Below are 23202 nucleotides of genomic sequence, written 5' to 3' on the forward strand. Positions count from 1 at the left end.
AGTACCAGCTGGCAACGACCGCCCACGGCCTCTTCCACCAGACTTCCTCATTTTTGCGGGAATGTTACCAAAATAACAAGCGTTATATGCTACTGTTACACAAGGTAGAAGGTGTATAGTAACTATTTGAGAATTTATATCTCCCTTTTTTTTGGCGGGAATACAGCAGGAGAAAACAGGCCCTGTGTATTACACCACACAATGGACAAGGCAGAACGAGGCTGGCAGATATACGCCACACAGAACTCACGTAGATCCACTTAGTGGCAATTTTAAAGGTCCCTTTTTATTTTGTTGGGGGGAGACTGCAGGAAAAAACAGGCCCTGTGTATTACACCACACAATGGACAAAGCAGAACGTGGCTGGCAGATATACGCCACACAGAACTCACGTAGATCCACTTAGTGGCAATTTAAAGCTCCCTTTTTATTTTGTTGGGGGGAGACTGCAGGAAAAAACAGGCCATGTGTATTACACCACACAATGGACAAGGCAGAACGCGGCTGGCAGATATACGCCAAACAGAACTCACGTAGATCCACTTAGTGGCAATGTAAATCTCCCTTTTTTGGGGGATGGGAGACTGCAGGAAAAACCAGGCCCTGTGTATTACACCATACAATGGACAAGGCAGAACGTGGCTGGCAGATATACGCCAAACAGAACTCACGTAGATCCACTTAGTGGCAATGTAAAGCTCCCTTTTTTTTTTGGATGGGAGACTGCAGGAAAAAAAAGGCACTGTGTATTACACCACACAATGGACAAGGCAGAACGTGGCTGGCAGATATACGCCACACAGAACTCACATAGATCCACTTAGTGGCAATTTAAAGCTCCCTTTTTATTTTGTTGGCGGGAGACTGCAGGAAAAAACAGGCCATGTGTATTACACCACACAATGGACAAGGCAGAACGCGGCTGGCAGATATACGCCAAACAGAACTCACGTAGATCCACTTAGTGGCAATGTAAATCTCCCTTTTTTGGGGGATGGGAGACTGCAGGAAAAACCAGGCCCTGTGTATTACACCATACAATGGACAAGGCAGAACGTGGCTGGCAGATATACGCCAAACAGAACTCACGTAGATCCACTTAGTGGCAATGTAAAGCTCCCTTTTTTTTTTTTTTGGATGGGAGACTGCAGGAAAAAAAAGGCACTGTGTATTACACCACACAATGGACAAGGCAGAACGTGGCTGGCAGATATACGCCACACAGAACTCACATAGATCCACTTAGTGGCAATTTAAAGCTCCCTTTTTATTTTGTTGGCGGGAGACTGCAGGAAAAAACAGGCCATGTGTATTACACCACACAATGGACAAGGCAGAACGCGGCTGGCAGATATACGCCAAACAGAACTCACGTAGATCCACTTAGTGGCAATGTAAATCTCCCTTTTTTGGGGGATGGGAGACTGCAGGAAAAAAAAGCACTGTGTATTACACCACACAATGGACAAGGCAGAACGTGGCTGGCAGATATACGCCAAACAGAACTCACGTAGATCCACTTAGTGGCACTTTAAAGCTTCCTTTTTATTTTGTTGGGGGGAGACTGCAGGAAAAAACAGGCCCTGTGTATTACACCACACAATGGACAAGGCAGAACGTGGCTGGCAGATATATGCCAAACAGAACTCGCGTAGATCCACTTAGTGGCAATTTAAAGCTCCTTTTTTATTTTGTTGGGGGGAGACTTCAGGAATAAACAGGCCCTGTGTATTATACCACACAATGGACAAGGCAGAACGTGGCTGGCAGATATACACCAAACAGAACTCACATAGATCCACTTAGTGGCTATTTAAAGCTCCCTTTTTATTTTGTTGGGGGGAGACTGCAGGAAAAAACAGGCCCTGTGTATTACACCACACAATGGACAAGGCAGAACGTGGCTGGCAGATATACGACAAACAGAACTCACGTAGATCCACTTAGTGGCCATGTAAAGCTCCCTTTTTTGGGGGGGATGGGAGACTGCAGGTAAAAACAGGCCCTGTGTATTACACAACACAATAGACAAGGCAGAACGTGGCTGGCAGATATACGCCAAACAGAACTCACGTAGATCCACTTAGTGGCAATGTAAAGCTCCCTTTTTGGGGGGGGATGGGAGACTGCAGGAAAAAAAAGGCACTGTGTATTACACCACACAATGGAGAAGGCAGAACGTGGCTGGCAGATATACGCCACACAGAACTCACGTAGATCCACTTAGTGGTAATGTAATGCTCCCTTTTTTTTTGGACAGAAGACTGCAGGAAAAAACAGGCCCTGTGTATTACACCACACAATGGACAAGGCCAAACAGAACTCACGTAGATACACTTAGTGGCAATGTAAAGCTCCCTTTTTTTGGGGATGGGAGACTGCAGGAAAAAAAGGCCCTGTGTATTACACCACACAATGGACAAGGCAGAACGTGGCTGGCAGATATATGCCACACAGAACTCACATAGATCCACTTAGTGGCAATTTAAAGCTCCCTTTTTATTTTGTTGCTGAGAGACTGCAGGAAAAAACAAGCCCTGTATATTACACCACACAATGGACAAGGCAGAACGTAGCTGGCAGATATACGCCACACAGAACTCACGCAGATCCACTTAGTGGCAATTTAATGCTCCCTTTTTACTTTGTTGGGGGGAGACTGCAGGAAAAAACAGGCCCTGTGTAATACACCACACAATGGACAAGGCAGAACGCGGCTGGCAGATATACGCCAAACAGAACTCACGTAGATCAACTTAGTGGCAATGTAAATCTCCCTTTTTTGGGGGGATGGGAGACTGCAGGAAAAAAAAGGCCCTGTGTATTACACCACACAATGGACAAGGCAGAACGTGGCTGGCAGATATACACCAAACAGAACTCACATAGATCCACTTAGTGGCTATTTAAAGCTCCCTTTTTATTTTGTTGGGGGGAGACTGCAGGAAAATACTGACCCTGTGTATTACACCACACAATGGACAAGGCAGAACGTGGCTGGCAGATATACGCCACACAGAACTCACGTAGATCCACTTAGTGGCAATGTAAAGCTCCCTTTTTATTTTGTTGGGGGGAGACTGCAGGAAAAACCAGGCCCTGTATATTACACCACACAATGGGCAAGGCAGAACGTGGCTGGCAGATATACGCCACACAGAACTCACGTAGATCCACTTAGTGGCAATTTAAAGCTCCCTTTTTTTTGGGGGGGGGGGAGACTGCAGGAAATAACAGGCCCTGTGTATTACACCACACAATGGGCAAGGCAGAACGTGGCTGGCAGATATACGCCAAAAAGAACTCACGTAGATCCACTTAGTGGCAATGTAAAGCTCCCTTTTTTGGGGGGGTATGGGAGACTGCAGGAAAAAAAAAGGCACTGTGTATTACACCACACAATGGACAAGGCAGAACGTGGCTGGCAGATATACGCCAAACAGAACTCACGTAGATCCACTTAGTGGCAATGTAAAGGTCCCTTTTTTTGGGGGGGATGGGAGACTGCAGGAAAAAAAAAGGCACTGTGTACTACACCACACAATGGACAAGGCAGAACGTGGCTGGCAGATATATCAAAAAATACAAGGGCTGGAGTAGAATTTCAATCGCCATACAATGATCAAAGGACAAGTATGGCAGCAATAAAAAGCACTGCTGCACAAAAAGAGTGTGGACAAACAAACAAGAGAACTGTGCAGAAAGGAGCAACAGGATTTTTGCTTTGAAAAAGACAGTTGGTTTGCACAGCGGCGTACACACAGCAGTGCAGCTATCAGGGAGCCTTATAATGCAGCCTAAGAAGCTACAGAGCTGATGCACCCCCCCAAAAAAAAACACTGTCCCTGCAAAGAAAAGGTGGTGTTGGACAGTGGAAATTGCTACAGCACAAGTGGTTTGGGGGTTAATCTTCCCTCCCTAACGCTATCCCTGCTTCTGACTAACTGCAGCAACACCTCTCCCTATGCTCAGATCGGCAGAAGTAAGATGGCGGTCGGCGTGCACGCCCCTTTATAGCCCCTGTGACGCCACAGAAAGCAAGCCAATCACTGTCATGCCCTTCTCTAAGATGGTGGGGACCGAGACCTATGTCATCACGCTGCCCACACTCTGCATGCACCTTCATTGGCTGAGAAATGGCGCTTAAAGCGTCATACGAAACGTGACTTTGGCGCGCAGATCGCCGACCTCATGGCCGATCCCACTGTGGGATCGGGTCAGGTTTCACGAAACCCGACTTTGCCAAAAGTCGGCGATTTCTGAAATTGACCGATCCGTTTCGCTCAACCCTAGCCCCGAGTTCTGGGTTCAAATTCCAAAAGACAAGATCGGCATGGAGTTCATATATTGTTCTCCGAATAATTCGGTTTCCTCCCACACTCCAAGGACATTCTCATAGGGAATTTAGATTGTGAGCCCCAGTGGGGAAAGTAATCATGGTGTCTGTGCGGAGCTGCCGATTATGTTGGCGCTACATCAGTCAACACAATAATTAAACTCCAGATGGGGGCTGGAACAAAGCGCAGCTGGGAGGAGGCCCCCCATGACTGCTTTGAGCCGGGTGGTCTTTTTTAAATGATGCTCCGGCTGGGGATAGGAGAAAGGAAAGGGGGGAGGGGTTTAGAAGGGGGAGGTAGTAGGGAAAGTGCGGGAAAACCGCCATTCCCTACCTTGATCCAAGAGAAGGAAGACCCACCCACCCTCCCTTGTAGGCTTGTGTTTGGGGTTTTTTTGTTTAACGAGGGGGGGGGGAATTGTGGGGCAGAGTTTATATATTGATATGGCGAAGGAAGTTATATAAAAAAAAAAAAAAAAAGGACAATTTGGGTTTACACTTGGTATGCGGGGGTTTGGTCATTAATTGCATTTTTATTCATTTATTGTCACAGTGGCTGTGGGGGGGTGGGGGTTCTTGGAGTTGACGCTGATTGGTTGGGGGAAGGAATTGGAGCATAATTACAGGCAATTTAAAATGTGGTAGGGTTGGATCTGGCATTTTGGTATGGGCTCTGGACGGGGTTTTACCCTGGGAGCTGTTGGTGGTTTCTTCTCTTCCCGGAACGGGATGTACGGTGCCCTCGAGCTGGTTTTCACGGCTGAGGGTAATATGGTGGTCGATCTTATCTTGTGGGGTTTTGCCAGATCTTTTTAGCTCCAAGAACCCTCCCCTCGAATTTATACTGTTGTATTTATGTTATGTTAATTTTGTTAATAAAAGTTGGCCGCTGTGGCCAAAATATCCAAACGAATAATTGGTTATGTTTTATTTAAGGAAAGGTTGGGGCGGTGGGCAGTCTTGGTGGTTAGGTTACATACGTAGGAAAAGACCGTACTCGGCATACGCGGTCAGGACTCATCAGACTCCTGCCCTCAGTCGGGTTCACACTCTCATTTCTCTATTTCAGGCACACACAGATCTGTACGATTTTCTACATGGCAAGAAACCAGCATCCACATAATAAATCTATGTAAACAATGGAAGAACATCTAAAATCGTAAATTACCCTTGTGAAGAGCTGACACCTGCGTGCACTGCTGCATTATCACTTTGACGCATTCATTTCTGAAAGTTTGATCAAAATTAAAACTTACCATTGTAAATGCACAAAACTATCATTTATCATTATATATATATACTATATACAGTATATATATATATATATATATATATATATATATATACTGTATATACTGTATATAATATATATTGAGAAAAGTGTTATATGAGACTACAAATCCCAGCACTGCTGACATAATTGTCAACGACAAGTCACAAAGTGCTAGAAAAGATGAGAGAATAGCATTCTTGGTGCTAATAAGAGTGTTTCCCTTTTGGGCGGTTGGACATAGTTTGCAGGCACCAGACTGGATGGTTGCTTGTGGAATGTCGGGAAGTGAGGACAAGAATGTCATTTGCTTGGTGCTGAAGCAAAATAAGTCGGGGGATCTTCAGTAGATATTCCTGGCAGGTTTGCAAAAAAACGTTTCCTGGATATTTTGAGTGACACTTTGAAGTGGAAGATGCATATAACAGCATGCAATCTCAGTGGATAAGAACTAATAGAAGCAACATTATTCCGTAAGAAAAATGACAGGTTAGTAGTAGGCTATGAGCGCACAGAGCTTTTCAAGAAGTTTGTGGCGCAGAATGTGGCTATGTGCACACAACATCTTTAATCCGACATCTTTTCCCTGTATCATCTATTAAGAAACCGTACAGCTTCCACTTCTTTTAACTGCTCCAGGGTTAAAGGGGTTGTTGGCCAGTCGAAATTAATGTCTGCACTCACTCCATGTGACTGCAGACTTCTGAATTCCCCCAGCGCACACACATTCACCGGTTTCTGAGCCGAGACCGGCAGGAACGTGTAGGTTATGCATATTACCAGCCACAGCCCTACTAGTCGCGCCATACACTTTTAGTGGGCGAGATCCACTAGATGGCTGCCCCCACTGGACGGCTGCGTCACTAGACGAGATGCGGCCTCTTTCAATATAAGATGGGTTCTGGCCAAGAATATCCATAACGCAAATGTAAGGAGATGGAAATGCTGCCCATGTTCCACCTTGAAGAATATGTGTAATGTGAACTGTGAAATATGCTATGGTGTTGGTTATTGTATTCTGCCCAGCAACATGTAGTTGACAGGACAGTGAGAGTAAATGTTTGGGACTAGCACAGAGTGGGAGGGGATAATTTGAAGGGACAAAAGACAGTTCCCTGTTAGATTGTCAGATGGGGTCTAGAGTGCATAGAGAAAGGAGCTAAGGTCCAATGTGAGTAGTACCACATTCTAAGGTGTCAATAAAGTGAGAGGAGACCAGGAGAGATAGCGTGATCCGGAGCAGTAAAGAGGAAAAGTGACTGAGAGACAGAGTGATTCTTTGGAGATGGGTCCTGAGAGTGATGCCTAGCAGTAAGACCTAGAGTTTATAACTCACGAAGGTGACAGGACTGAGTACACAAGATGTATAGTGGGTAATGCTGGGCGGAGTTACTGAGCGTCAGTATTAGAGAAGATACGTATTGGCTATTTTGGCACCATATCTCCCCTAAGGTGAAAGAAGACGCAGAACCACGGGTTGAGTAAAGGACTCTTTCTAAGCTGAACTGTAGTCTCAAGCTGGGTTGTGATGAAGTAGTAGGAAATGGTGAATACAGAGAACAAGTAAAGAGAGTAAAGAGGTAGCAATCAAAACTGTGTGGGAAAATGCTCCATGTTGTGAAGAAAACATTTGTGAAGTTGTGTGTCCACCACCTCCTGTATATATTCCCTACCAAGTTCCCATTGAGTAAATAGTTTATTTTGTAATGGTGGTCTCCCTCATAGAACACATGTTCCTGGCAAACCACTGCGTGCCCTGGGAGGATTCAGAAGTCTCCAGTCACACAGAGTGACCTTAAAGGGAACCTGTCACCTGAATTTGGCGGGACTGGTTTTGGGTCATATGGGCGGAGTTTTCGGGTGTTTGATTCACCCTTTCCTTGCCAGTTGGCTGCATGCTGGCTGCAATATTGGATTGAAGTTCATTCTATGTCCTCCATAGTACACGCCTGCACAAGGCAAGATTGCTTTGCGCAGGCGTGTACTATGGAGGACAGAGAATGAACTTCAATCCAATATTGCAGCCAGCATGCAGCCAGCGGGTAAGGAAAGGGTGAATCAAACACCCGAAAACTCCGCCCATATGACCCAAAACCAGTCCCGCCAAATTCAGGTGACAGAGTCCCTTTAAACTTATCAATTTAGGGAGGATTTGTTTCAAAAACGCCTTCACAATTGCTATGTGAACATACCCCTCGGTTCCATGATGCTACTAATGAAGCGCTTGATTAGATGCTTGAGACAACACCTGATTTGCAACATATGTACTTTTTATGAAGGATCCTATTTAGGCTATGGTCCCATGACCATGTATTCTCTCACCCAAGAAAATTGGTCTGATTTTGCTAATACCACCACTATGATCAAACCCCTTGTTATATTAGTTGTGTTGCGCTATCTACAGTGTTCTTGTTTCTTTGTTTTATTACAAACAACAAGAAATTTGTATATTATGCTAATAACCCTAATTTGCATTGAAGATTGAATAATTTTGATTCTCTCACCCAAGAAAATTGGTCTGATTTTGCTAATACCACCACTATGATCAAACCCCTTGTTATATTAGTTGTGTTGCGCTATCTACAGTGTTCTTGTTTCTTTGTTTTATTACAAACAACAAGAAATTTGTATATTATGCTAATAACCCTAATTTGCATTGAAGATTGAATAATTTTGATTGACACTGTAGTGACTTAATGCTGCTGAGCAAAACAGCAACCAGGACAGAATGAAAATAATTAGCAGGCAAGAATTAACCATAATTAGTCATCCAGACAGACTTGTTATGGTTACATTGCTTTACAACTCCAGTCTATTAAATTAGGTTATCAGGTATTCAGTCAGATTACTCATATCCTTAGCTTAGAGGGGATGTCTACTCACCTACCTAGTCTCCACCATGCCTCACTATGGCTGCCCAGGTTTCCCGCTGATCTCCTCACTTCCTCTTCCAGTCCAATAAGTGGATGCAATGATGACCAAAGAAGACAATGAGGAGACCGGCAGGTTACCAAGTCAGTAGTACGGAAGAGCAGCACTTGACCATTTGATAGGCACTTAGCTATCCTCCATCATTCCTCAGTACCAGTGGCTAGGTCCCTGCTGGTCTTCTGTAGGCTAGTGGCCAGTGCTGTAGGCTAGTGGCCACTGCATAGTTGATCAGTGCACATGTGGTTTTTATTATTTTTGTAGCACTCTCAGACTCTGTATAATAGAGAGATCTTGGTCAACCATTTTAAAGTTAAAATGACTCCAAAATTGAACAGACAAGGAGAAAAAATGTGTTGACAACGCTACTACAATCCCATTTATCTGTCTTTTTTACTCGTTTGGTTATAAGTAATTCCATTTAGACTGAATTTTGTCACAAAAGATTGAACAGAGCCTAAAACCTTTGTAAAGCATTGCAGAATATATTGACGTGCGACAGAGTTTCAGTCCCCTTAACATTTGATGGTTACAGTGGCTTTAAGTGGTACAATACGCTTTGTAGTTGCAGTTCACAGTTGGCATAATCTTTGAACACTTTTGTATCACCATTTTTAACTTTAAATACGGCGATCTCTTGATTTATGGCTACTATTGGGTGCACACACACTCTGGAAATATAGGCCTGATGGTGGCCACAGTCTGGATGGCTACCTAGGCATCTGTCCACCAAATGGACCCACTGTAATAAACATATTACACAAAGTACTTTTTTGCTGTGGCACAGTTTGCTGTGCTTTTTTATACCGTGAAACCAAAGGGATGCTGATAGGTACCGGCCAGACGAAGGCCTAGAGAAAATACTTTTTCCTATGTTAGGTGAATGAGTGCCTATAGGAACGTTTAACTATAGCTTGGGAAAATTGGGAGAAGCTCCATGGTTTATGGCGAGAGGGCAATGTGCAACACTACTAGTCTGCCACCACTCAACTGTATAGGCAAACATGTGTGCCACCCAACACTTAGTGCTACCAGAATATAGTCTCTGACCACTATTTAGAAACTATTCAAACCCAATATTTTTTTTTTAAAGATACATCAAACTCTACCAAAGATTAGTTTAATGAAGACACAAAAGAGAATAGTAAAACCAAAAACACTCAGTTTGAAAAAATGTTGCAGTAATCCGCAAGTGCTAGTAAAAGATGTAAAAAACAGGGTATTTGGTTGATACGTTTTTTGCAAAAAATGTATACTAAGCTGCTCTACCAATCTTCACGGTATACCCTTATCAGAGCAGTCCTAACTAATGTATGCAATCCCTATCTGATGTATTTAAAAACCTGATCATCTGTATATAACCTGTGTGAACAGGGTTCAGAGAGGAAAAATCCATGTGTGCATACAGGGTAGAACAGCTTTTGTGCAGATAGCCCAAGAGGAGTGGTGGAACTCCCCAGTCTTGTAGACACAAGATTAGTTTAGCATGACTTCATAGGGAGAACATAGGTTACTTTGTGGTAAATTCACTGATTCAGCACGAAGAAGGTAAGACATGAATAAATCAGGAGCTGTAGTAGGGAGGAAGGGATGCAGACATGAGGGTGAATAAAGTCTTGGCAGACGGGGAAGGGCACTAGCACAGGAATGTGTAAACACATCTCGGCATATTTGCTCACTTATAGCTCCTCTGATTATGAAAGGTTGGAATTTTTGCTTCGTTTCTTCCATTCAGCTGTTAAAGCTAGGAGTGGAGATGTCGCGTCATGTTTTTTTAGAATTCTTCTTGAGCGGCTAACTTTCAAGACATAGAAGTTGAGGCAGTCTATTTCTGAATGACTATGTCACATATAGGAAATATTTGTTATTTTTGTAAGAATATTTTTGGAGGTCCATCTGTTGCCTACACACATCATCCATACCCCATTTGGGAATGAAAACAGTTTTTTTTTCTTTGAACACAACAGCGTGACTTCATCATTTGAAGATTATTTTTACAGGCCATAAAAAGTGCTCAGTATTCTGTTTTGTAGAATCAGAGCCACTCTTGCCCATAGACTGTGTCTGGTATTAAAAATACCATTAGCAGCCACCACATGCCGTACGGTGCAGTGCCGTTTCCTGTGCACTTTCAATCAGCCGGGAGTCGGACCTCCACTAATCTGTTACTGACGATCTATTTTTTCATGAAAAACATATATTTGAAATCTCTGCATGGGAGGTACATGATTTTTGGGGGGATTTTGAATCACATAGAAAAAAATAAAAGTCCAACTAACTCACCACTAGGTGCATGGATCACACGGTCTATGTGTAGCAATGAAAAGGAACAGAAATTCCAGCTCCCACAATCCAATAAAATGAAGGTCATCCTTATTGAATATACCTAAAAAATCAGACAAGACACAATTACAAAAAAGCAACATGTTTCAGATCACTTTTCTTCATAGCATATCCTATGCTTCCTCATGATCCGAAACGCGTTGCTTTTTGTACTTGTCTCTTGTCCGATTTTCGTGATATATTCAATACAGCCAACTACCACTTTATCAGATCCTTGGAGCTAAATTTTCTTCTTTCCTACTGAAATTAATCATCACTACATCCATTGCCCTCTAAGTTTTGAGCGAGGCATACAACTCCGTTGTAATAAAGAAATTATATTAAGTCATACAAAACTTCTTTTCACTTTTAAAATTTATTTAATTTCATATTTAAAATAACAAAATCCTGGTCTGCAACAGCAGAACCAGATGGCATCCAGGCAGCATACATGAAGCGAATAATATTAAGAAACAACAGCCACGCTTACATCTTTAAATACTTTCGATAACTTAAGTAAACTCACAAAAAATATATATCAGATTCATACATCTTTGGAATAAAACAGACTTTCACAGCGCAGATAGGCAGAAATACCAATACAAAAAAAATATATATTACATTTGTAACCCATTCTGATGTCAAAGGGGTGGAGGATGGGGTGAAAATTACTAGAAAAAAATCTTTAGTAAATTGCGTTTTGCAATTTTCTTCTGATCTAATTTTGTAAACAATGTACAAGAAGAGAAATCAAAAAACGACCACTGTTGACCAGCAACAGCAACCCAATGAGAAAGGGAAGGGTCGGAGTAAGGGAAAGGGGTTTTAAAATATAAAATAAATACGATATACGATCTAGTGGAGATGTACAAGGAATAATATTTGGCTTGTACTTATGTGAACTTTTTGTAAGTATCAACCTATGAGGCTTACCTCATGTATTGACCCTTGGTAGAACATCGATCAAAGTAGACCGCAGAAGGTATGAACAAGACAGAAACGTAGATGTATAAATATAACTCGAGAATCAACAGAAGAAAACTTATAAAAATAAACACATAAGTATGTACATGACAAATGTTTGGGACGAGAGTCCGACAACTTTAAACCACTTCAAACCCCTACATTTTTGTAGGTATTTCTAGCAGCAACAGGAATTGGCCCTTGGCTTTCGAAAGCCAAAAGTAGACTTTATTCATCTCCCCCTCCCAGAGTCTGTTTCCACATAAATCAAAGTCTTATGGTTGAGTTGCAGTTCCAAAAGATCAGATACTGTATCACATTTATTGAAGTTGGTAAGCATCTTCAACTTCAGATGGGTGAAAATGTAAGGAGGTCTTACTCAATCTTCTTGTCTTCTGAGAAGCCAGTGCTCACACAACTCTAAAGTCCATCTGCAGTTTAGGTTGGAGCTTCCAAGCTGAACACATCTTCTGGCGTTAAGACTGCCTCATAGTTGCAGCGCAGGATTCATTTCCTGTAACCTACAATTGATCAACCGGCTATGCTTCCTGGTCGTGTAAGACTTTAACAACATTTGGGTGTTACCCCCAACTCAGATGAGGATTTCTACCATTTCAGAAATGTTGGAGCTTTTAGCAGTAGACTCAGGTTCTGTAAAACAAAAATAAAAAAATACATTAACATACAGAAGCTCATCAGAAAAATGAATAAGTGGTTGGATGAAGGTAAAGTTGTCCAAACTAATGGGGATGGGTTAAACATTAAATAGTAATAATAATCTTTATTTTTATATAGCGCTAACATATTCCGCAGCGCTTTACAGTTTTTGCACACATTATCATCACTGTCCCCGATGTGGCTCACAATCTAAATTCCCTATCAGGATGACGCACCGCCGAAAATGATGATGTTTTGCAATGAGCAAAAAAATGATTTCACCCTATGATCAAGCTTTCTTTTCATTCCTCAGATGATCAGCAACCTGTTTACACTGGAAGACTATCGTGAAACAAGCGTTCTTAAGAAAGCTCGTTCATGATTATTTTTCTCTGTAAATTCAGCTTTAATTCCTCTCTGTCCACACAAACATGCGTGTATGCCAGCTGGAGGACAGGTGAGATAGAAGTCAGCCATTGGAACACAAAAACAAACTGGTCATGAAAAAATCATTAAGATAATGTAAAATATGAAGCTGACTTGATAGTTACACATTTCTTATGTATTGGACACACTACATTGTAATATTTCAGATGCCAGGACATGAGGAGCAGCAGGCGGACAGATATTAATATACATTCACTGGATGTCCTGTCAGCATGAAAGCAGATTGTCTATGCATGAGTGGATTTTATCCATCTAAGCAGTAGCTATGCACCCGAGCGATTCCATTCTCTGATTCACCCTTTACAAAGGCCATTGAATGCACAGATGATGAGACAAGCATGTGATCAGTCATGTTAATATGTGGCCACATAAAAGAGGACCGAATTCCATACAATGAATTGTAATGAGGAGTGAAGCCGGGACAGTGGGCCTTCCTTGTAGTGTGAAAGGGTTTGTCTGGGATGATGTATGTAGCGCTGTTGCTCAAGATTTCAAAAACGAGCGCACTGGGTCACAATGGTCTATTTTCTTTGGCTGGATCGTGAAGTGGTGGTAGTGGTGGGGAGACATTCCAGACATGTCTGTGGCCTTACGTGGTGAGCAGACAGACTGTATCTTTATGGTGAGGTTACTCTGAAGTAATGGGAATGTGAGAAATATGAGGAAAACCTTAAAGAATCTATTGACTAATTGTTCTTAAGACATAAAGCTTCTTAGTGCCACTCAAACTGGAGGAGGAGGTTATTTCTAGTGACCGGACAACATTTTTTTTGCTAGTCAGGGAACTTGTGGGAACTAGGGCAGAGCACGTAACATTCATCTCCTTAACATATTTTAGATATCACCCTATGGTGTAATGAGGATTGATTGTAACGCAAGTGCAGGCGAGATCAATAATGTATTCTCTGATGCATGGGACATCTTCTCTACCCCCTTCCCCCTCTTCTTCGTTCAATCTTTTGGCCTCACACCTGCATTCTGTTCCCAGCTGCATAGCTGAGATTCATTGGCATTAGTCATCACCAAGGGAGGCCAAGCCTTGGCAGGGATTGTGAGAGGAGAAAGCTCTCAGCTATGCAAGGCTCGGCACAGGCTCAGCCTGGGGGAGGGGAGGTGAGCGAGTGCAGCTTCTGCCGTTGCGAAACGTCTCCCGAGTATCAGCAATGAAAGAATACAGGCTTGTTCAAGGGACACTATGTCCACACTTGCATTATAGTGGTGTGAAGACTTCTGGCGAGCCAATGAAAGCCTTGTCAACGGGCGAATGTAATGTGGCACAACCACCCGGTATGATAAAATCTTGTTATCCGTTAAAACTAACAAATACAACTGCAATTTGTATGGATCCACTTGTTTTAACGGATAACAAATAAAGACGTCTTTATCTCACTAGATGGTTGTGCCGCATTAAGTCATTGTTTTAGTCATGGTTTGCTGTGCTCCACAAGCAGGCTTTGGTACCCACCGGTTTCAAGTACTCCAGTTCGGAGCATACAAGCAAGTGTGGTGAGCTTTTTTTCCTTTTGCCTTATTCCATGGGTCAGCATACAATGTTTACTGTGGTAGTGTTTAGGGATGTGTGTGCCAAGAACACACCTTTCCGAAAGTCCATAATATTTTGTGGGATCTCAATTGACAGAAATGAAGCCGTCGGAGGTTACAAACCAACCGTAAAAAATAAATTAATGCAAGTAAATAAAAAAATATCCAAAATGGACACTAGACTTACCCAATGAAGAAGTGTTATTATCCAGAAAGGAGTAAGTGACTTGAGTTGAACACTCCGTCTGGGTGCTGCCATCTTTGCTGCCATGTTTCGAGTGCACGGGTAAGATGTTGGCATTGGCAGGTGGCGAACAGTTTGATTGGCTGACTAGAAAGGAAACATAAGGCAATGATGAGTGTTATTTTCTGATTCCAGGAGGTACATGCACATCAGATGGTTAAAATATCATGTCCAGCTGTCTTGAGACGTGTAAGTAATATACACAAGTAATCACCTGCTAACACTTGTGACACGTTGGCTTGTCGATCTCCAGCCGTTGAATTTGGAGTTGATACAGATAGTGTGAAAATGGAGGGCACAGATTTCGCCGGCCGTAATGGGCCCTGGTGGGGTTTACGCTGCTGCAAGACTTTGATCACTGCATCTTTCTCTAGTATCTGGGCATGTAGAGCTTTGATTCTACATAGGAAAAACATGGAAAAAATTATTAAAGAAGAGAAGAGAGGATACCAGTCACCCAAGTATAGCAATATGGAATAGTCAGCATACCTGTTTTCCATCTCTTGATGCCTGTGGTTGACCATTAGCAGATCCTCGTTGAAGCTATTGTTTGGGGAGTGGCGAGGGGAGTGATTGATGATGGTAGTATCTCGCTGAGCGGCAGCAGTGGCAGCAGCATCCATTGCAAACTGGCGCATAGTGCGTTCTTCTAAGTACTTTTGCTCCCACTTGGTCATGTCAGCTTCTAGTGCCAAGATCCTTTCCTCTTTTTCCCTCAGCTGCTCAGACAATACTTGGACAGAGAGCTCAGGAGATTGACCTCCATTCTGTGACAGTGGTTGTCTCTGTTTGAAGAAAAAAACAAAATATGAGTTTCTCTTGTAGGTAATACTATATACACTCAATGTAAAAAATGGTGCACTACAGTCCTCCCTACCTGTTGAGCCCTTAAATTTTTCAACTCCTGCTCCAGTCTCGTCCTCAGACGCAATTCCAGTTGTTCTCTCTTTTCGCAGGCAGCTTGAAGTTGGCTTAATGCTTGTTGTAGTCTCTCCACCTTTTCTACATATGCCCTTTTCTTGCGGAGTTCATCTTCTGTTCGCGCTGCGGTGGACTGGGCATTACTAAGGGCTTTTTCCAAAAGCTCTGCTCTCCTCCGCTGGTCCTCATTGGCACTACGCAGGAGGATGACCTCTCTCTCCAGCTTCTCCTTCTCCTGCTGCTGTTCACGACCTGCATGCAATTACAATAATATAATTAATAAACCTGAAATTATCAGTAATCTCTTCATTAGGTAGGGTGAACGCAATTCATGGAACAGGTTAAAATGAACCACTCATAATAAGAACCTGTCCCTGGTGGGAAGTGCAGTGCATAAACAAATACAAGGCAAGTTTAACAATGAAGTGGTGAGTGGAGTTCAGTATAACAGCTGCACGTAGCCTACAAGCCAGTAACGTTCCCTCAGAGCTGGGGATCCCAGCTAGGTTTAGGAGACTTGGCAAACAAAAAAGAAGAGACCTGAGAAGTACGATAAGCTCTGTAAACAGCCAAGAGGCCCGTGAGATCCGAACATGTTTACAAGAGCTTTGTCTCTATGTGGAATGACCTAACAAGAATATTCCTAAGAATATGTTAAACTTGACTGCTACTTCACTCTTCCATGAAAAGGTTAAGCAAACATTCAGGTTCCCAGGCTTTGGGGAAGCCAGACACCAAGGACATAACAGCTCAAGGATGTATATCCTGGTAAGACCAGTTTTCTCTGGTGGTGTTCCCAGCTCTCCAACATTGGGAAATACATTGGTCTGGGCAATAAAAATGTATCAAGTATATATAATAAAAATGCATAGGAACTTGGATCAGCCTTATGGCTGAAGCTACTGAATCCTTAAAGGGGGTTATCCTACAAACAATAGTTATTAGCTAAGGGTGCAGTTAGATGGGTGTAGAAAATCGAAACAAGACCCGAACGCAGTGCACAGCCAGGCCGGTGGTTCTTCAAACTTGAGCATGACAGATGCATAGAAATATATGAAGCGGTCACGCTCGGGTCGGGAGAGCCCACGGCCAGTCTCTAACGATCCCAAGAATGGGAATCCTAAAATCTCATGTGAATGAAGCTGGGGTGTGCATGCGGGACTACCACTATTATAGACAGTGCCCACTACCACTCCATTCATATGGGGACAGATGACCCCCCACGTATCCCAAGACCCGGGATCCCGAAATTCCCTGTGAATAAAGCTGCAGTGCGCATGCGTGACCATCACTCCTGTAGAAAGTGAATAGAGAGGTGGTCAGGCATGCACACAACTGCTCCATTAATGTGAGGGACACGTGTCCCCAATTCTCAGGGTCAGCGCTAGGTCCTCCACCAGTCATACTTCTATCACCTATCCTGTAACATGACAGAATGAAATACTGATAATAATGCAGAAAGTCACACAGAACCGTTGTATGGTATTTTCTATTACTTCAATATATCTACTTCCTCGTGACATTCGTTTTTTCCAGTTTGTAGAGCAAGACATTTTTTCACTACACTAACTACAGAACTTATCCTGTTAACCCCTGCCGTGCTAGCCATTTATGGAATCTACTGTGTTTTTTCCCTCCACTTTTCTAAAGCTAAGAAAAGGGGGGATGGGGACGCTCAGCTACTGGAATGCCAAGAATTCAGGTCACATTGAACTCTGTTTGTTTGCTAAAGAAACATAGCCTTTTCTTCAGGAAGCAAAGAATGGACACACCTCCGCTGTATCCTCAGAAGTGCGTCAGGCCAGATCCCACGTACACAGTGGTCAGGTTGAGACTCACTTGTTTATGAACTCTTAGCAATAGACGTGTAATATTTTCAGTGTGTGTAACAGGGGCTGAATAAGAAGACATTCACCACTTCTCAACTCACACAGTTCCTAACAGGGACTGAAGGATTATACTGGATTCTCGTTTTCCATAGCAAAGGTTTTGCAACAGAACTGAGGTTGTAGTTTTGAAAGTAGTTCTACAACTAATTTTAGGATTGATTTGCAAAAGTCTAACTTACATTGAGCGAGCAGCTTGGATACAGTCCCCTGGTTGTCCTCTCGGCTCTCCAGACTCCTGGCTGCCAGCTGTTTGTTTGCAGATTCCAGTCGTTCTAAAGAAAAACCACAAAAATGAATTTTAGTCCTTACAATTCTGCCTGGATGAAACACATTCTTATTCTACTTTATCCTCAGCTCATCCCGCCACCTTATTTCAGAGGCTGCCTCTCTAGTGACAAGGTCTTCTTCCAAAAAATAACCCATATATAGCGCAGTGGAGACTCCAATTAACACAAAGGATATCTAGGTTAATGAGCTTTGGCAGTAGACTCCATTGTTTTTTCTACGTCTTAGTTCTCTTACATGGCTTTTCAAGGACTTGATAGTCTTAAGAGCCTGAGTACACTCACTTAACGCTAATATCCATTGTGAGAAGGTAATGATGATTGACAGACCATGACATGGCCTGTTACAGGGGGTAGGAGCCTCTCTTTTAGTCTCCTCTTCCCTCACCTCTCAGGTCTCGGTTAAAGTCTTGCATGCGTCTCATTTCTTCTTCCATCTTGGTCCTCATGGTGGTCTCAAGTGATTCCCTCTTGGAAGAGGCTTTCATGAGGCTGTCATAGGCTTCAGAGATTCGCTGAATTTCGGTCTCCAGCTGAAAAAAAAATGGAGAGAAATTAATAGTCTGTAATGTTGATTGAAGATTAATTAATATTATATACTTCCATCATAGATCTATTAGTATATATATATTATATATATATATATATATATATATATATATATATATATATATATACTGTATATTTAATATTATACTCATAATATTCCAAAAGGTTCTCTAAAGTCTAGTTTTCGCCTCAATCCTTCAAACCGAACAGGATTCCCGGAGTGATCTCATTACGCCCGGTTTCTAAATAGTTTTAAAGGGCCTAGACAGCACCATGGCTCCTTATTTAAACACTGATTATGTCTGTAGACTTTATGCCACCTGCCCGTCTGGATTACACATTTGCTGAGGGGCTGGCACCCCCTCCCCGCTCCTTACAGCTGAGGCCTTCCTAACACAGGCACCTTTTCATCCGCACACAATGGCTCATTTATGCCACATCAGGTCAGCTCAAGCAGAACACAAAACCCAAGCAACTGTCAGCGGCCTTCAGCTCTACGTGTGCCTTTAACAAATGGCTCATAGCTGCCTCATTGTGCAAAGAGTCTTCGCAGCTGTTAAAGGGGAGGCTATGGGGAGGGGGGGGGGGTGGACCTTGGTGCTCAGAAAGTGAAAGGGTTGACAAAACGAAACCGAGAGGGGTAGACACCCCACCCTCTGTGACCAGCTGGAGAACCTTTACAATAAACTGTTTGTTGATGGGAATCAAATTATGGACACTAATGGCTTTTCCAAAAATGTAGGGCCTGGTGCACCAGACAGGAAAGACAGCTGGGTACACTCGTGACATGTGCCAGGAGTCTTCTTATAACATTGACTTTACCTTTTGGATCCGGACTGCCTTTTCGCTGTACGTTTCAAGTTCTCTGCGCAACTTTTCATTTTCTCGCAGCAAGGCGTCCATGCGAGCCATGTGGTTACCCGCTGCATTGAAGGATGCCATTTGGCCATATTGTACATTAGGATCTGGCATTGTCCTGCAAGGAAGAAATGAGAATGTTAAGTCAGATATTCCTGCATTTATCAAGCTTAGCAAACAGATCGTTACTTGTTTTATGATGCAAATCGATTCCAAATGTAAATGCAGATTGATAGTGCTTCCTTCCTGTCCCAAAATAACCAAATGACTTCACCTTACATTGGGAACTGCTTTTATAACGCTACCAAGAGATTAGCATTAACTTGTATGTGGGGCCTGTACGGTCTTGTACAACCTACACAAAGCAGCATCTTTCCAAGCGTCTCCGAAATTAATGCACCGACTCCCAGAAATAATTAATTAGCCTGAGACTAAGCTGAACCTTTACGCCAGAGCCGGCCATCTAATTACTCCAAGATTCTAGCTCAGGTCCGGAGTATGCTTGTAATTTCCTATGAATGTAATTACCTAATGTATTAATTATTGATCCTCCTTATGAGCTAAATGCCATTCCAGAGCTAGCCCGGATACCAACGTCTGGAAGGAAGGTGGTGGATGTAGGTGCACGGCCTAAAGCCAGAATAATACATCTTCCTTTTTACTGTTCGTTGACTGGAACTTTAGGAATTCATAATGGCCCTCACAATGGGGATGGCATTTCCGTTAATGGGACTAATCGTCGTTGCTGCCAAAGGGGTTACAAGAACTAACAAGGGAGAAAATTCTTTTACTAAGAGGCTGAAAATATTCCTTCATTACTATCGGCATTTCTCGGAGCCACTTCCTGCCTTTGCTTATCTCTTCCTGTGTGAACAATGCAGAATTGTCGGAGCCCCCCAGTTCAAGCTTTCTTGTCAGGGATCTCTTTTATATACCAAAGACCAGAGTTTACAGAGATTTTTTATATCCGCCTTTGATGTAGCTTTCAATACAATGTTGGTCTGTCTGTGCGGCCGAATACATCTATGTAGACAGGCACAATTCAGACTGACAATTGTTTGAAGTCTGGTTTATGGGCTCTCAGATAGAAGAAAGAATTATTATGGGCCATGTTAGACTTCACAGGAAATAGAACAATGGTTTTTATATTATATGTGTTTACCTGATATCAGGCTGATGGTACAATGGGAGATCTCCAGGATATCGCCTTTGTTCGGGAACATACCCGCTCATCTGCTCAGGTTGGTTGTAAGTTGGATACTCAGGTGGAGCATTTCTGTAGTGTACTACTCCATCTTGTTGTCCACGAGCTACTGATAACTGGTATTGCTTAGAAAGTTGAGGGAAGCTGTGTGAGGAGCTTATGAGGTTTTGAGACTTGACACCATTACGTTCAAGAGACATCTGCAGCAGCCTCTCACTTAGAGACCTTACATGACCATGCTTCAGCTCCATAAGGGACTGGTCCTGCCTATGAGGAACATGTTCAACATTCTGGACATTTTGAGCTGCATAATATTGAGCAAGGGCAGCTTTGGCTTCATCATAGGTTGGGAGCTCCTCACCCTTATGTTGGAACTCATAAGCTTTGTACATAGGGTTCTCCAAGTAGAAATGGTCACAATGATGTTCCTGCCCTTGAGGTTCCTGCCTTGTTGAAGGGCTCCCCTGCATCTCCTCTTGTTCAAGGCTTTCAAGTGATGACCTGGGGCTTCCACTGACCCCACCGCCCCTCAAAGCTTGCTGTTGAATGGCCAACAATGTGCGATTCTCACTCAGAGTCCCATATCTCAGTTGCTCCTGAATAAGACGGTGTAGGACTGTTCCAGACGAATCCTCCGCTGTTCTCATTCTTGCTCAAAAAAAAATAAATATATATCCCACAATAGGAAAAGAAAAAATGTTGGATAATCCTTTTCCCCGAATCTTCTGCTGATCTAAGGCTCTTGTGATAGCAGCCTGTGAATGGAAGAAACAACATATTACAATAGGAACGTGTTACTGGTCTACGCTCATCTTGCTTTTTGAGAGAGAGAGATATATATATATAGATATATCATTACATCATCTGCATTTTTTCTTTTCAAACTATTTAATTTACCAAAATTTTGCAATGTCAATGGATTAGATAACATTAGAGGACACTGCTGGAGGTTGAGGAACCCTTGTTATTCCTGAGCATTGAGCAGCAAAGGATTGACCTTGAAGGTACCTTTCGTGGTTAATCGCAAATACCAATCCACTGCTCTGGTCCCTAACACCCCGCTGCCTCACAGTAACCTGGAGAGGTAAGACTTTTGACCTGTTTTAAGCAAGTGGGCTGTATTAATGATTGGAATTCTCCCTCCCCTTTTTTTCTAAAGAGATAAGGTCCAGTATTTCTTTGGTATGCCCCCCTGCAGCTTCGGTTTTGTAGCCGAATACCAGAAATCTTAGTTGAAGTTGAACAACAAACCATACATTGTTTTATCTATGGAAACATCTCACATTTATTAGGAAAAATTGGAATTTTACATTTTGCATTTTCTACTTTTCGGCCATGCCCTGTGGTTTCCAGGTGGACACATATCATAATTTTAATATGTAACGATCAATTAAAAAAAATATAGTCCACATTTTACAAATTGCTGTCAACAACATGATAAGTTTAAAGGCCACAAGTTGTGGATTTTTAATGCCCAAAGCTGTTTTCCACGCGTAGGAGATACTACCACCTCAGAAATATCTACAGTCTGACATCACCGGTCTCTTTGTGTTGCAATTGACATTCTTTGCGGATTGCAGCCCGGCCACAACCATACAAAAGCCTGCACTCAAAATAAGAACAATAACAAAAAAAAAATACCCTACAAATTCCTAAGCCATTGCTAGGGGTGACCAAACACCTGCATTTCTGTCCTTCTCTCCCCATGAAAGAATGCGCCATTGTTAACCCTTCCATCGTAAACGAAGCATACCGAGCAGAATTATCACAACACTATAGTCAAAAAAGACAAACGCATCGCAAAAACTCAATGCATGCCATCCAGACCAACAAGAGACCAGTCCTATAAATACGCACAATCTATGGGGCTCATGTTTAGATAGATCATAAATAATATATTATAAATAAACAATATAATAAATAAACCCACATGCATAACAGCTAAGGTAATATAGAGGTATCACTATGTAACTATGTAACATATGTTCATTGCTTCCTTGTATTATGCAGGTTATTAACACATTAAAATGTAACAAGTTAAAAAAAACCATTGGAATAAAAAATAGTAACAATTGCAAAATGCCAAAAAACATATTGTTGCAGAAAAATAGAATAAAAACAAACAAACAAACAAACAAACAAAACACATCCATGTTACAATCCCAAACCATGGAAGGCCAGTGTGCACTCACCAGATCATCCCCAATGTGGCAGCATGTGTCCTTGGTGTGTGGAGCTGTGCACAGCCTGGGAGCTCAGAGCACACTGACTCTCTCAGCAGCTCTCTGCTCTCCTAGCTCTCTGCTGCTGCCTCACTAGCTGGGCTATGCCAGGAATGTGAGAGTTTCAGGCTCCCCCTGGGATAACAGCTCTAACCACACATAACCTTTCTCCTGCCCCTCCTCTCTGCCTCCCTCTCCTCCTGGTTCTGTGCTCTCCACCCTCACTCTCTCCAGGAGCTGCACATACCCCTACATCCCACTAGGGGCGGTGTCATCCCCTGCTGCGCTGGCCATACTGGAAGGGGAGAGAGACAAAGAGCAGAATTGCTGCAGAATCCCAAACTCCATCAAAATAGGTCAATGCATGGCACAAAAAGAGAGGAAAACCATGGAGCTGCTCTATACCCCCGAGCATAACATTAATATTATTACTACTTTTCTCAATGTTAATACTACAAAGACATACTGATAGGGAATTTAGATTGTGAGCCCCAACGGGGACAGTGATGATAATGTGTGCAGACTGTAAAGCGCTGCGGAATATGTTAGCGCTATATAAAAATAAA

The 23202-nt window shown here is 42.7% G+C and overlaps 1 protein-coding gene across 1 annotated transcript; it reads right to left on the reverse strand.

The window, feature by feature from the left end:
• Positions 1 to 11213: 11213 nt before the first annotated feature.
• AMOTL2 (angiomotin like 2) lies at positions 11214 to 22865 on the reverse strand. Its single transcript, XM_069727926.1, has 10 exons — positions 22607 to 22865; positions 20373 to 21169; positions 19175 to 19328; positions 18192 to 18336; positions 17699 to 17791; positions 15587 to 15882; positions 15199 to 15494; positions 14924 to 15108; positions 14653 to 14796; positions 11214 to 12470 (listed from the first exon to the last, which is right to left on the reverse strand). The coding sequence occupies exons 2-10, from the start codon at positions 21059 to 21061 to the stop codon at positions 12412 to 12414; spliced, it is 2061 nt and encodes a 686-aa protein (XP_069584027.1). The 5' UTR covers positions 21062 to 21169; positions 22607 to 22865; the 3' UTR covers positions 11214 to 12411.
• Positions 22866 to 23202: the final 337 nt, after the last annotated feature.

This window comes from Ranitomeya imitator, chromosome 5 (assembly GCF_032444005.1).
Source record: "Ranitomeya imitator isolate aRanImi1 chromosome 5, aRanImi1.pri, whole genome shotgun sequence".
NCBI classification, from domain to species: Eukaryota; Metazoa; Chordata; class Amphibia; order Anura; family Dendrobatidae; genus Ranitomeya; species Ranitomeya imitator.